Genomic DNA, 14,524 nt, shown 5'->3' on the forward strand with positions numbered 1-14,524 from the left:
TAGATCTAAAAGTAGCATAAAAATACAAAAACAAACAAAAGCTGAAGCAGATTTCATATATAACGTTTTTTAAAAGGTTTGGAGAGATCTGTATTTTTGATGGTGATTTTTCTCATTTAACGAAGAGTTGAAATGATGAAAAATTACAAAAGCCGAACGATCATAGCAGCCACATATGCTGGCTGAATGAGCTGAAGGTTTTGATTTATGATCAGCTAAAATGACACGAAGTCTGCTTAAGATGAAAAATGTCATAAACAAATCTTTCAACTCCAACATTAACTGCTAAACAAAACGAGTTGGATTATAGTTTACTAAAATGAGAAATTAAGTTTTAATTTAAGATTGATTAGAAAAACAGATTAAAACATGTAAATCACCTTTTAGAAGCAAACTTTATCCCAAAAGATTTCTGAAGTAAAAAAACTAAACATTTTTTAATTTGTAGAGTAGAATTAAAGCATCTGCTTCTTTATCGTTCATTTATTAAAAAAAAAAAAGAAGAACGGTTTGACTGAAAACGATCCGGCCTCACACGATGAGTTGTTAAAGTGTCTTTTTAGTGGGAAGGCCCTCTTGAGTGTGTGTGTGTCTGTGTGTGCGCCTAACAGAGGCTAATCTGTTCTCCGCTGCGCTCCACAGCTCTGCAGCCTCGTTGTTTATCCTGGCAGGAGAGCAAAGAGCTGAGCGTCGGGTCCTGCTCTGCTGCTTCACAGCTTCACCGCTCCGGTTCTGTTTGCTGTGATCTCCTGCGGGCCCTTTGGGGCCGGCGTGCCTTCAGAGGGCCCCGGTGTTATCTGGAGTGAAATCTGTGAACTCGCAGGCGTCACTGAGCTCTAATGATACGATTTGAACGGCCTCCTTCACTCGCAGCGTCTCCACACTGAGGGAGCTTGTGCTGCAGCAGCGTGTTCTGCACAAACAAACTGTTGAAGCACTGAAGCGGGGCCAAGATAAAACAGGGAGGCCTTTCTAACACGCAGCTAAACGTCAAGAGGAAAGTGAAGAGAAGGCGGCAGGGTCGAACTGTGGAGATCAGCTAACACAAGAAGCTAAAATGTAAGCTAAATTACATTTTCTGAGAAAATGCAGTGAGAAGAAGCTGAAACAAAGATGTTGAAGCTAAAACAGCAGAACATTAGCTAAAAGAAGCAGACATCTACCTTTTATTAATAATAATAAAAATAAAAGGCGTTGCAAGAGTGTGAAAGCTAAAAGTGGGAAACAAAAACTGTCCAAAGAAGCTAAAAGCTAACTAAACATAACAAAGGGTGCAAAATTAACACAAAGGCATTAAAAGGCAAGATAGACATTAAAAATAGCCAAAACTAGCTATAAATAGCAAAATGCTAACTAGCAGCAAAAAAAGTAAATGTTGAACATGCTAAAAGACACAAAATAAAAGTTTAAAATAGCAAAAAGTTAGCTAGCGGCTAAAAATAACAAAAGGTTACCTAAAAGTAGCAAAAAGCTATCTCAAAGCTAAAAGTAGTTAAAGGCTAGCTAACAGTAGCACAAACTTAGCCAAAAACGATAAAAAGCTAGCCAAAGCAAAAAGTATCAAAGCTCTGCTGAAACTGCAAACAAGCCAAAGACTAGTTAAAAATGCCCAAGTGGTAGCTAAAAGTTAAAAGTAGCAAAAGGTTAGCTAAAATTACCAAAGCTGCTGCTACCATTTGCTGAATAGTTGCTCAAAGCTAAAATTAGCATGAAGAACCAAAAACTGAGTGATTAGCTGAAGCAGATTTTAAAGAGAATCCTGTTTTTGAAGGAATTAAGAGAAGTCTTTTTTTTTTTTTGTAGAAAGTATTTGCAAATAAAGGAAAATATTTTGAAAAGTATAAAAAATTATAACCAAAAGACATAGCAGCCATCTTTTAAATCAGCCAAAGGTTTAGTAATATGAACAGCTTAAACTGGGTGAAGTATACAGAAATAAAATGTATGAACTAGTAAAAAGAACAGTGTGATTGTTGAATCAGATTTTACTCAATAAAAACAGATTGCAGTCTTTTTTTTTAATTTTAAGACGCCAGGCTGATGAACACGCCTGCTGAGACTTTAATCTCGTTATTTAATAACAGAAATATGATGAGATTTGTTTCCCTGCAGCCTGAGGGGCATTAAAACCAAACTGTGAGCAACAATATTATCATTTATCTCATATTTATTCTTCAAAAGTATATTTTATCAAATAAGCTTAAACAACTCAAAAACAGCTAAAAATTACAACCCAATCCACGTGGCTTATATAGTTTGTGTTAAAATAAACCATTAAATGTCTCTTTGATCACCTGCCACCCTCCATACCTTGGTTTCACACTAAAATCATCTTGCATTGAGAAGCGATTTGAGCCGAGTCAGATCAAAATTGGCTCTAAAATCTCAACAGTCAATGTTGACGATTTTCTTCAAGTTTGTTTAAAATGTCACCCCCTGGTTCACAAGCTATTTTATAGAAAAGACAGAGGAATACAGGGTGATAGTGTTTTTAACTCTCTAGATTCTCTCTGTACCGTTGTTGAAACTCCCTCCGGTCACGAGTCGCTGTCCCACGCTGAGCGAGACTCTAACTACAGAGACAAGTAGGCAGGGGAAGCAATAAAACCCAACAGGTTTTCACTTTTCACGAGGGGGAGGTGTGTGTATGCACTTTCACGAGGGGGAGGTGTGTGTATGCACTTGTGCACGTGTGTGTGTGTGTGTGTGTGTTATGGTTGCACATGGGGAGTGTTTTTCTTTACAAGCTGGGGAGTCTGACTCTACACACAGATTTCTGTTTGAGTTCGGTAGCCCCATCTTTCCTTGTATGATTATTTATTTTAGTCATCACTAAGGCCCTGTCCACACAAGAAAAATTGTTTTCTCCCCTAAACATTTTTTTTGTCATTTTTAAATGCATCCTCATAAACACGACAAGGAAACAACTCAAAAAATTGCAGTAACTATGCCAGACCTGTAGGTGGCGATGTGACACTGCCTTGAAAACACACCACAAAACAGGAAACAAGGCGTGGAGCATAAAACGGACTCTTCAAGTGGATTAAAAACATAGTGGACTGTCTGTGGTTTGAATTGTAAACACAAGAAGAAGAAACACCAGAGAATGTGAAATACAAGGTTTAGGTTTATTTGTCATATACAACTCAATTCAAGGTCAACAATGCAATGAAATGCTCAGGACAAGAAGAACCGTCTCGACTCGACAAAACAACAACAAGAAACACCAATGCATGCAACAAAACGGAAAAAGAGGTGCCTAAAGAGAAAAAGAAATGCGTCTACAGCAGCATGGTCCTATTAGCAGAGGGGTTCTGTTAGCGGTGTTGTCTTGTTAGCAGCATGATGATAATAACGATTGCAGCAACAGACGATGACTGCCCTCCAGAACCTGGTCTGGCAGACAGAGAACATCCAAAGTTCCTCGTGAAACACAAATGTTTCATAGAGTTTATCCGTGCAGGCAGATGGAGTATCTTGGATACAGCCGACGTTACAGGCCTGAGCCTGAGTCCGAGTCTGGAAGGGGGGCGGGAACTGAACCACAATGGCATGATACAGGACAGCAACACGCACAACTCCAAAACTGCGTTGCGGCCTCAGCAGACACCCACCACGTTTAGGAACTACTGAACGTAAATAAATCCAAGCGGCCGATTTGAGCTTCTTTCGTAGACTGTCCGGGCTCAGCCTGAGGGATAGGCAGAGGAGCTCCGTCCTCCTTGGAAGCTCGGGAGTAGAGCTGCTGCTCCTTCGCATCGAAAGGTTGAAGAGGTTCATCTGATCTGGATGTCTTTATTTAGAGGTTTTCCGGGGCATGTCCCATTAGTAGGAGGCCCCAGGGAAGCCCCAGAATTTGTTCGGAGGGATTCTGTGGGATTGTTTGTTTTCGGTGGGAACACCTTGGGGTCCCCCAGCACTAGCAGGAAAGTGTTACTGGGTTTGTCTCCTGGACCTGTTGCCTCCCCATCCCAACTAAGCAGTAGAAGATGGAGACTGAGATGAACATACATGAAGTTTAGACATGGAAGACAGAGATCTAGACTAGTTCAATTATTTATCATCAGCTTGTTTTTGGACCTGGATGGTGGCAGATGGCACGGTGGAGCAGCATTAAGGGGTGTCACCTGTAAATAAGGAGGTCGCAGGTTCATCTCCCAGCCTTCCTAGGTCAAGTTTACATGTTTCTTCCAACTCCTCTGGTTTCCTCCCACAGATCAAAAACATCCATGTTAGATTAATTGGCAACTCTAAATTGCTCCTAGGTGTAGGTGAGCATGTCAACAGTTTTGTCTCTGAGTCCCTGTGATGGACCTGTCCAGGGTGTCCCCCGCCTCTCGCACAATGACTGCTCGAGATATAATCCAGTTTCCCTAAACTTGGAAAAAAGACGACGGATGAAAGTTGCAGCACACACCTGTTGAACATGATTAAAACTAAAGTGCGACTCATGCAAGGACGATGCAAGACACCCTGGAGACATTCAGGGGACTCCCCCAAATCCTTGAAGCCTGGTGAGACACCGCCATGAAGCATGGTTCCTGTATCTCCAGTGGTTAATTATTCCGTGAAGCTGAAGTGTAGAAACAGGAGACGAAGACATTTGTGTCTTTAAGTAGCAGAACTCCCCTCACTCTCCTTCACTTGTGGCGCTGAAGCTCAAATTTACTCAATCTGATCCCAGTTTATCAGCTCCAGTGCACACATGTAAACACGCACACAAGTGCCGCTATTCGGATGGTAATTAGCTCCTCTCGCTTCCCCCAACAGGAGAGGGAGAATGGAGACATATGATGACCGGTCAACCCCCCCACAGCTTTTGTTCTGGGAAACACACAGAGACTTTGAGAAAGAGCGTGAGCACGCCATGCCTCGCCGCTCTCGCTCTCTGCAGCCACACAACCGCAACAATGAGCCTGTCTGACCGGCTGCACCCGCTTTGTTCCAACTCTCCTCAATACAACTCAATAAATCTCACCGACAGCTTTCCAAACTCTCTTCAGATGAACTCCGGTATTGTTGTCCGGCTGAGAAGATGATGAGTTTTGTTTGCACCTTCGGGACGCTTCAGGCACCGGTATTATGGTCTTTGAAAATCTGTCAAACCTTGTTTTTCACCTCTTTAGCGTCCTGAAACTAACGGTATCTCTGTGGGCTTGAAATCGGAGACGGTTTACTTCAAATGTAAAAAAGACTTCATTATATCAACGGTTGAAACCAAAAACACCTTTTTCTTTTGGTACTGAATGTCTTAAAAAGGTCTTTGGACCCACCTGTTGGTGGTTACTGATCATCTCTCATTAAGGGGATAGAAAGCATTCAGAATGCACTCAAACATCATCATTCATTCAAAATAAAGGCAAACCTTCAAGGAATGCCTGTCGCCCACCACCTTGCATGTCAAACCTTCAGTCATGCATCTAAGCAGAGTTACCAGATGTACAATAATTATTATATTTACAATAGTTTCAGTTCCAGTGTTTCCCCTACATTATACAAGCTGTGCCCCACCTGTTGGCACTGATGTAATGCTAAGCTAGCAGTACAGGTGCGTTAACTAAAAAGCTAAAGGCAGCCTTTTCCCTCACGCTGATCCCCCCGGAAAACTGTCTGTACAAACATCATGCAGCTCAGGTGTCTCTGCCTCAACGGTGCTCAATCCAGGTCCTGGAGGACCACGATCTTACAGGTTTTATTCTTAAAAAGTTGACTATCAAGAAAAAGTTAAATATTTTTGTCAATCACGTCAGAAAGGGAAACTCGTATAGATCCATTACACATAGAGTGAAATATTTCAAGCCTTTATTTCTTATAATTTTTATGATTATGGCTTAAAAATAATGAAAAATAAAATTCAGTGTCTCAGGAAATGAGAATATTGTGAAGAGGTTCAACATTGTAAACTCCCGGTGTCACTCCCTGATCAGCTGATTAACTCCTGGACATGAGCTACAAAATGTCTCATTCTTCAAATCCAGCCACTCCTCAACCAGAGACGACATCAGAAACGTCTTACCTGGTCTGTGGACTTCAGAAAACCTAATGGACCAGCACCAGCAGAGGACATGACACTAAACCATCACTGACTGGAAACTTCACTCGGGACTTAAAGCAACGTGGATTCTGGCCCTCTCCACTCTTCCTCCAGACTTTGGGACCTTGATGTTTAACTGACGTGCAAAATGTACTTCCACCTGAAATAAGACATTGGACCACAGAGCAACAGTCCAGTTCTGTGTCTCCTCAGCAGTTAAGACACTTATGTCTCGGGTTCAGGAGTGGCTGGACTTCAGGAATGAAACATTTTGTAGCTCATGTCCAGGAGTTAATCAGCTGATCAGGGTGACACAGGAGTTTATAATATTGAACCTCTTCACAATATTCTCATTTTTCTCCTGTAGATGTTTCCCTGGTCTTCAGCAGGTCATCAAGTTGACAACCTGTAGTGTGGTGAGGCAGAGAAACATCCAAAACATGCAGGATGGTGGCCCCCGGGGACCCGGATCATGCAACACTGCTCACTATATCATTACAAGTTAACCCTCCTGCTGCCCTTGGGTCAAAACCTCCTATTCATTCAAATCAGGTGCGTTGAGGCAGGAAAACATCTAAAACATGCAGGATGGAGGAGGACCATTTAGTGTAGTTTAGCATACATCTTGGATCTTTCAGCGTACCGTTTGGCGTTCGTTTAGCATATATCTTAAATCCTTATATACTGTTTCATTTTATATTTTGGGGTGTAACTGGGACCCTGTGTACATAATTTTGCTCCACCACATGTACCACGAGGTGCGTATGACTGAATAAGGTTCACACTGCAGTAGATATACTTCCAAATTTTTACCAAAATCTGACCAGTTTTAACTCCATTTTCATTTGGACCAACAGAGGCACCGTATTGGACCAGACCGGACCGGATGGACAAGAAGCTCCTGGCCGTCCCGGCGGCCAACACTGCCAAGTTCCGCTGCGCCGCGGCCGGGAACCCGATGCCGACCATCCACTGGCTGAAGAACGGCAAGGAGTTCAAGGGCGAGCAGAGGATGGGGGGCATCAAGGTGAGAAACCCGTAAACGCCCGAGGGTCAGGGTCGCTAACAGGACTGCAGAACCTGGATCAGAACCACAGACCTGAGTTTTATAACTTATAGAAGCAAACGGTGCTGGGTGTACAGATGTTTCATCATTGTTTAATAATTTAGCTGATTTATTTGCATGTTAGAAAACCAGAACAGGTTCTGAACAAAGTTTTGTTCAAAAGTTAAATCAGTACAAAGTCAGGAAATGATTTTTACTTTTCTTATTTATTTATTTATTTTATGGTTCCTGAAATTTAATAACTTTGCAGACTTAACGGCTTTTTTAGCCGTTCATGCATCAGAACGTTTGGCTCATTCAGCTGCTGTGAAGCCGCTGTGACTTTAGTTCTCTGTAATTTTAATACTTTTCTAAATATTTCTCTTTATTTACAAATATTTCCATGTAGAAACAAAAATATATCTATCCTGATGCATGCTCAATAATCCAGGTGGAAAAATCAAAAAAAGTTTTTGGACAAATATATCTAGTTACTTCAGAAACATTCTATTTAAATCTGCTTCAGCTACTGGTTTTGTTTTTGTCTTCTCATGCTAGCCTTTTGATGCTTTGAGCTAGCTTTGTGCTTCTTTTAGCTTGCCTTTTGCTACTTTTATTTTTTAGCTAGACTTATTCAGCTTTAGCTTTCAGCCAGACATTTCCTACATTTAGCTACTCTTTCTGCTAACCTTTTTGTGCTTTGAGCTAGGTTGGTGCTACTCTTAGCTAGTATTTTTCTACGTATAACTAATACTTCGCTACTTTGTGCTTTTCGTTAACATTCATTCACACGGTATGTTTTGCTGAAAAGACCTTTTTTTTTCTAAGTTTGCACTTAGTTTTTGTTTTTGACATTTTGTTAAAATGAAGTGTCTAAAATCATAAACGGAAAATAAGTTTTAGATTTTAAATATTTTATCTTTAATACTTGTACTTTTGTTGGATGTAACTGGGACCCTGTGTGCACAGTTTTGTTCCACCACATGTACCACATGAGATGCGAACGACAATAAAGAAATCTTGACCTTGACCTTTAATCGTTCTGTTCCGAAACATTAGACTTAAATAAATCGATCAGATCCCAGCGTTGTTGTTGATGGTGTCGATCTGTGGATCGATCCGACCCTGAAGTCCTGACCCAAGCAGCAGAACTCTGCCTGCAGCTGTTTGCGTTCCGACCCCGTTCTGTTCCCGGATGGTGTCGCGGGTCGACGACGCTCCTCGCTGTGAGTTTCTGTGACCGGACGGGCGATGACAGAACCTCCTCGGGTCGCATTCCACAAACCACTGACCAAAATAAACCATGGGGTCGCGTCCAAACCGGACCGTCGTGCAGAACTGAGTTCTGCGCTGACACGCGTCCGCTCGCCGGCTCGTTTAGCTCCGGCCGTCACGCCGAGCAGGAAGCAGCTGCTGTTTTCAGTTGGGAAACAATTGAAACACACACAGCTTAAACAAAGACATTAAAAATATTTACGTCTTTTTACTCACAAAACTTCAGAAAATGACGAGAAGATCAAGTTTAATATGCATAAAAATTGTTTTGGTAAAAATGAAACTGGCATTAATTAAAGGAATGCATATCGCCCGCCGCCCTGCGTGGCAGAGTTTTAATAACGTCCTGTTAACTTTTAAAAGTGCTGCAGAAGAGTCTCAGCTACTACCACACCAAGTTTCAGCTCAACAGCTCTGAAGATGACCACTTTATCCTCAATCGTGTGTGCTAATGTTGATAAGCTGTGGCGGCCATTTTGTATTGGACTGGGTCCAAAAGTTAATCATTTGTATATTTATGCCCATTGATTACTCTGTTTCATTAGAATCCATCCTTGTTCAGGAGATATTTTGCTAACAGACAAGGGGTGACTCCTATAATTCGTTACAAAGTTTTAAAGGAACACCTCATGCAATCTGTTTGCTCTTGCAACATGTTGGGGATGACTCTCGCCTACTACCACTCCAAATGTTCGCTCAGTATCTTTAAAATTCACAGTTAACAGCATTTTGTGTGTTGGCTAATGGTGATTAGCTGTGGCGGCCATTTTTAGTCAAAACGACTTCAAACGTTAACCAGTTGTAGACGTTCACCCAGTTGTTACTTCCTGAGAGTTTCATTGGCACTAACGCAGCGGTTTAGGAGATATTTTGCTAACAGAAAGATAAACGCAGGCAAAGTTGGACGCGCACGCCTGAAGGAAGCAGCGCTGCTGTTATTATTTCACCGACTCCCTCCGGCGTCGGCAGAGCAAACGGGTAATGAAGACACAGAGGATGCGTAATGAAGACGCAGAGGATGCGTAATGAAGACGCAGAGGACGGGTAATGAAGACGCAGAGGGACGTTTTTTGTCCCCGGTGAAACTTTGGCCTTTAAAGAGTTAAACGTAACGAGATCCTGCAGCTATTAACAGTTTCCAGAGATCCTGAACATCTGCTCCCAGCAGACCAACAGCAGTTGTCTCCCTCCCTCTGTCCCCACCGTCTCTCTCTCTCTCACACACCTGTCAGCGGTCCTCAGCCTGAAGTGTCTCCCTGACAGCAGCTTTTAGCGTGTGGAGAACGCGTGACGATCCGATGAGGATGAAGCGTCTCTGCGTCGTTTAGCAGCGCATTAATCCCAAAGCGTTCAGATGCTCCACCTGTTCTCTCCGTCTTCATCTTCTCCACCCAACACGCCGAACCTTTAGTCTTCAAAACAACGAACCACGTCCTCAACACTGTTTGTATTTAAACTGGTACTAACGACCAAAACTCTACGTCCGCAGCTTTAGTTCTGTTTCATTTTTGACGATTAATTCAAGATAGACTTCAGAAATAATAAAAAGAAGTTTATTTTATTATATTTCAAACACTCGGGGGGTTAAATATAACAAAAGTAGCTTTAATTTACAATTTGAGATGCTTAAATAAATTAAATATGTGTTTAAGACCTTCGGAAACGAGAAAAGAAAAGAAGCAAAGGACAGTTTTTGTTTTATGCTTGGAACTCGGGAAACATGAAATGTAGCTTTATTTAAAAAATTTAACACACTTAGACGTCAGGAATTTTTTTAAATTATATTTAAGACACTATTTTGAAATTCAAGACACAGAAGTGAAGAAAATAAGATTCAATGTTGGACGCTTGGAAGTCAAAACATAAAAAATGACATTCAGGAATTGTTGTAGACACTTGAAGCCTTAAATTGAAAGATAAGTGGCTTATTTACTTATTTATTTTGATTTACTTCTCAAGTTAAGTTGCTAACTGGAAGACAATGGAAAAAGACACTTGAATTAAAAAAACAAAAAGCAGGAAACCTTTGTTGTTTAAGACTTTTGGAAGGGATAAAAACATAAAAATAAACTTTCACTTTGGCCTTTCAGTCGTTGAAAAGACAACTTTTAGTTGTTGCTTCTGAAAGGAACTTGTTTTAAAACTGGGCTGAGAAATCCCTTTCCCTTCAAAAAGTAGAAAAAAACATTTAAAACGTAATAACGAAGACCCAACACCACCTATTGTTATTTTAACTTAAATATACTCATTTTAAAGTATGAAATCTGACATAAAAAGTTACCCTGTACTATATATATCAAATGCAGCAGTTTGAAAGCATTTCCTACGGTAGTTTTTCGGATGTGCTGATATGTAATTCTGAAATGCGGGTCTGCACTCAGTGTAAACGAAGCACTTTACTCGACATATCTGAGCGTAAATTCACAGGAACTCATCACAGTTGTCGGGGTTTTCAATCCCAAACAGATTTTTCCATGGACGGCGCCATTGTTCACCTATTTTCTGTCACTTCAATTGTTTCCGTAGATAAACAAACGCACCTGTTTGTTAGCACGGGGTCCCCTCACTTTTTTTTATCTAAGGACACGTTAACTGTCTGCTGAAACCGGATAAAGCGACAGGGAGGAGGAGTAGCTTGTTTGTAAAAGCAGAAAATAAGGTTCAAGCAGGAAGTTGAAGCGCTTCTTGGACAGCTGCAGCTCTTTCCATTATGAAAGGGGCGGGGCCTAAAGGTCAGAGTTCAGCTCTTTATTGAGCCATCAGGAGATGGGTGAACACCCCTGTTATTTGTGGAAGAAGAGGTTTCATTGTTTGAGCTCCGCACTCCTATTTTTTTAGGATTTTTGGCACTTGAGACGAGGAACAAGAATTTTTGATTATTATGACTTATTGTTTTGGTAAGGGCTTGAAAGATTTCTGCTTTAAAAAAAAAAAAAACATTTTTAGACTTTTAATTGCAGACCTGCCACAGACAAAACGCCCCCCCCCCCCCCCCCCACTGTCATTTTATCTAATTATACAACAAAAGTGTGATTATTCTAATAGGCTGGAGTTTTCTGTTTGGTGGATTCTGGTCTGTTAACAAAATATCTCAAGAACCACTGGACAGGTTTTAATGAAACTCTCAGGAAGTAATAAGTGGATGAATGTCTACAACTCTTTCATTTCTGGGGTCAGCTCTGTTCAAGATGGCCGCCATAGCTAATCGACTTCACAAATTTGATAACTTTGTTAGTTTTACAGATGCTGAGCTAAAATTTGGCGTGGTAGTAGCTGAGAGTCATTTCCAACACAAGCTCTAAAAGATCACACAAGATGTTTTTAAAACATAACCATTATCTGCCTTTTAGCAAAATATCTCAAGAACCACTGGATGGGTTTTAATGAAACTCAAGAAGCAACAAGTGGATAAACGACTACAGCTCTAACTTTTATAGTCAACCTAATTCAAGATGGCCGCCACAGCCAACTGAACTTCCCAAACGCATAAATGGCTTGAACTCAGTCAGTTTTATGGGTAATGAGCTAAGATTTGGTGTGGTAGTTGCTGAGAGTCATCTCGAACACACAGTCTAAGCCAAGGGTTCCCAACCCAGGTCCTTGAGGAACACCATCCTGCATGTTTTAGTTGTTTCTTTGCTCCGACACCTGATTTTAATTGAGTAACTTACAGGCTTCTGCAGAACACGATGAAGTAATTAAATCACTGAATCAGGTGTGTTGACGCAGGGAAACAACTATAACATGCAGGATGGTGTTCCTCAAGGACCAGTGTTGGGAACCACTGATCCTAAGCATTAACGAATCTCGTTAGTTTATCTTCGATTGCATCTCTGGCTTGAAGAGCGGCGGGCGATATGCATTCCTTCAGTAAACCTGTTTGTTTATCTTCTCTCTGTACATTCCTCCCTCCAGCGTGGTCGTCTCGTTCGTTTTGTTTGTGAGCAGAGCCGAAGTCCGGCCACACAAACTCCCCCCAGTTTTTCAAAGCGAGACCCCCCCAGGCCGCATCTATCTGTTTCCACCCACTCTGCTGGTTGGGATGGATGGCAGCGCAGAGCCGGGCCGCTGCTCCCGCTCTGACAGGCTCATAAATTCTGCTAACTGGACCCGCTCGCTCTGAAAGGGCCGTTTTAGCGAGGTGAAGACGGAGCGCTTGGATTATAATGGGGGCAGTGTTTCCTGTGTTTTGTCAGGCAGCTGCTGCACCAAACCCGAGTTAACGTCCGCAAAACTGAACTCATTTCACAATTAAAGCGAGTAAAATAACCAGCTCGGAGAGGGATTAAGAGCTGGACGTTTGGACTCTGAACGTCTCTATTCGGTCCCAAAGCTATCGCTTTTCTTTAAACCTGCTACTAAAACCTTTAAAGCCTTCTCTGACTTCAACTTAAGCTGCTTAATCATTTAATTCGGCTTGGAATCAACCATAACTAAGACGAATCGGATTATTACATTTGGAGACTAATTGTGCAGATTATTAGAATCAGAATTAGCTTGAATTAGCTTGTGTTACAGATTAATAAAGGCTAATAGCATTAATGAAGAAAATATTCAGAGGAATGGTACTTTCTGTGGGAAAAAATGCAAGGTGATGGCTGAGTGCTGAAGGTTGTTGCTAAAGAAGCTAAAACTGAGTGGTGAAAGCTAAAATAAAATCAAAGCTGATGCTAAAATGAGCAAAACAATGCCTAATTAGCAAAATAAGTGTTAAAGTTAGTAAAACTGTTGTAGATTATAAAAAATGATGCTAGAATTGAAAAATATGTATTTAAAAGTAGCTACACTACATATATTGTGAAGCTAAAATTAGCTAGAAGTGCTAGAGTTAACAAGGTAGATGCTGAAATTAAAAAAGTTGCTAAAATGAGCAAATCGGATGTTTAACCTGAAATTAGAACAACAGCAGATAAAATTAACTGAGCAAATGCTGAAGCTAGAATTAGCAAAATGGATACTACAACAACAAAACGTTAGCTAAAAATGGTAAAAGAAAAGCTAAAATTGGGAAAGCAGTTGCTAAAAGTAAAACAATAAACAAATTCAAAACGCTAAAGGTAACGTTTGCTGAACAAATGATAATGCTAGAGTTAGCAAAACAGGAAATAAATTGAGCAGAAGTGTACCTTAATATAAAAACGTACAAACTGATAGCTAGAATTAGCAAAACAGTGGCTGAAAGCTAAGAGTAGCAAAAGGCTAGCCATAAGCTAAAGTAACATACCGTAAGTATACAAACACAGAGATGGTTTACCTTCATGTTACTTCTATGGGAACATTTATTTAAAAATAAATTCATAATTTGGAAAAGTTACTAAAGCTAAAGTCATAGCACCCTTCTTCTGAATAAGCTGAATTTTTTGATATGAATGGCTAAAATAACATTCCCGTGCTGACAGCAAGGATGAGGTGTTTGCTGCTGTGCATTCTGGGTAAACATCTGTCCTCTGCTCTGGTCCAGAAGTCTTGTGCTTTCTTCAGATGAAACTTTCCAAACATAAGTCGTGCCGTCATGTTTTTAGAGCAAAGAGGTCATGAACTTTGACCTTTGATGTTCTGACTGAGACCTGTAGAGTCTGAGACGGAGCTCACTGCATGGCCTGACCTTCGGGGTGAAACTCCTGGAAGATTGTCAGCTGTCATAAATGTTTTCCGCTTGTGAATATGTTTTCTCTTTGTAGAACGATCGACTCTAAATGACCTTTGACCCTTCCCAGATTGACGAGCAACAACAGCTGCTTCTCTGGGGTTATTGCTCATGTCTTTCCGCCCTGGCATTGTGTTCTATGGTCTTGCTGATGATGATCCCTTGAGAGATCCTGTGGAAGCAGCGATGCTGGAACCAGCTTTTCTCATAAATTTTTGTTTTTGTTTAGTCAACTTCGCCCGGAGGAATCTGTTGTGTTTTGCTCACTTTAATCATAATTGTAGAATAATTGTGCACGTGTGTGCTCACACAAAACTCATATCTGGGTTGAAACGCGTCCCAGGAGTAGAAAAAAAACGCTGAAAACGTGCCTCAATTCTGATTACAGTTTCCCCTTTTTGCTGTTGGTGGTCTTGGCCTTCACCGAGGCTCAGCTTTTACCACATTTTAGCCTCCTCCCTTCTCGTGGCTCGCCATCCCCCCCCCCCCCCCCCCCCCCCCCCCCCTCCCCCCACCCCCCCCC

At 41.3% G+C, this 14,524-nt stretch overlaps 1 protein-coding gene across 1 annotated transcript in view; it reads left to right on the forward strand.

The window, feature by feature from the left end:
• The window catches only part of fgfr3 (fibroblast growth factor receptor 3), a 52,514-nt gene that overhangs the window by 18,209 nt on the left and 19,781 nt on the right, over positions 1-14,524 (forward strand). The window contains exon 4 of the mRNA XM_037694541.1: positions 6,892-7,061. Within this exon, the coding sequence (XP_037550469.1) occupies positions 6,892-7,061 (170 nt within the window). The remainder of the gene's footprint in view (positions 1-6,891; positions 7,062-14,524) is intronic.

The sequence above is a fragment of the Nematolebias whitei genome, chromosome 21, assembly GCF_014905685.2.
Source record: "Nematolebias whitei isolate Nwh7 chromosome 21, NemWhi1, whole genome shotgun sequence".
NCBI lineage: Eukaryota > Metazoa > Chordata > Actinopteri > Cyprinodontiformes > Rivulidae > Nematolebias > Nematolebias whitei.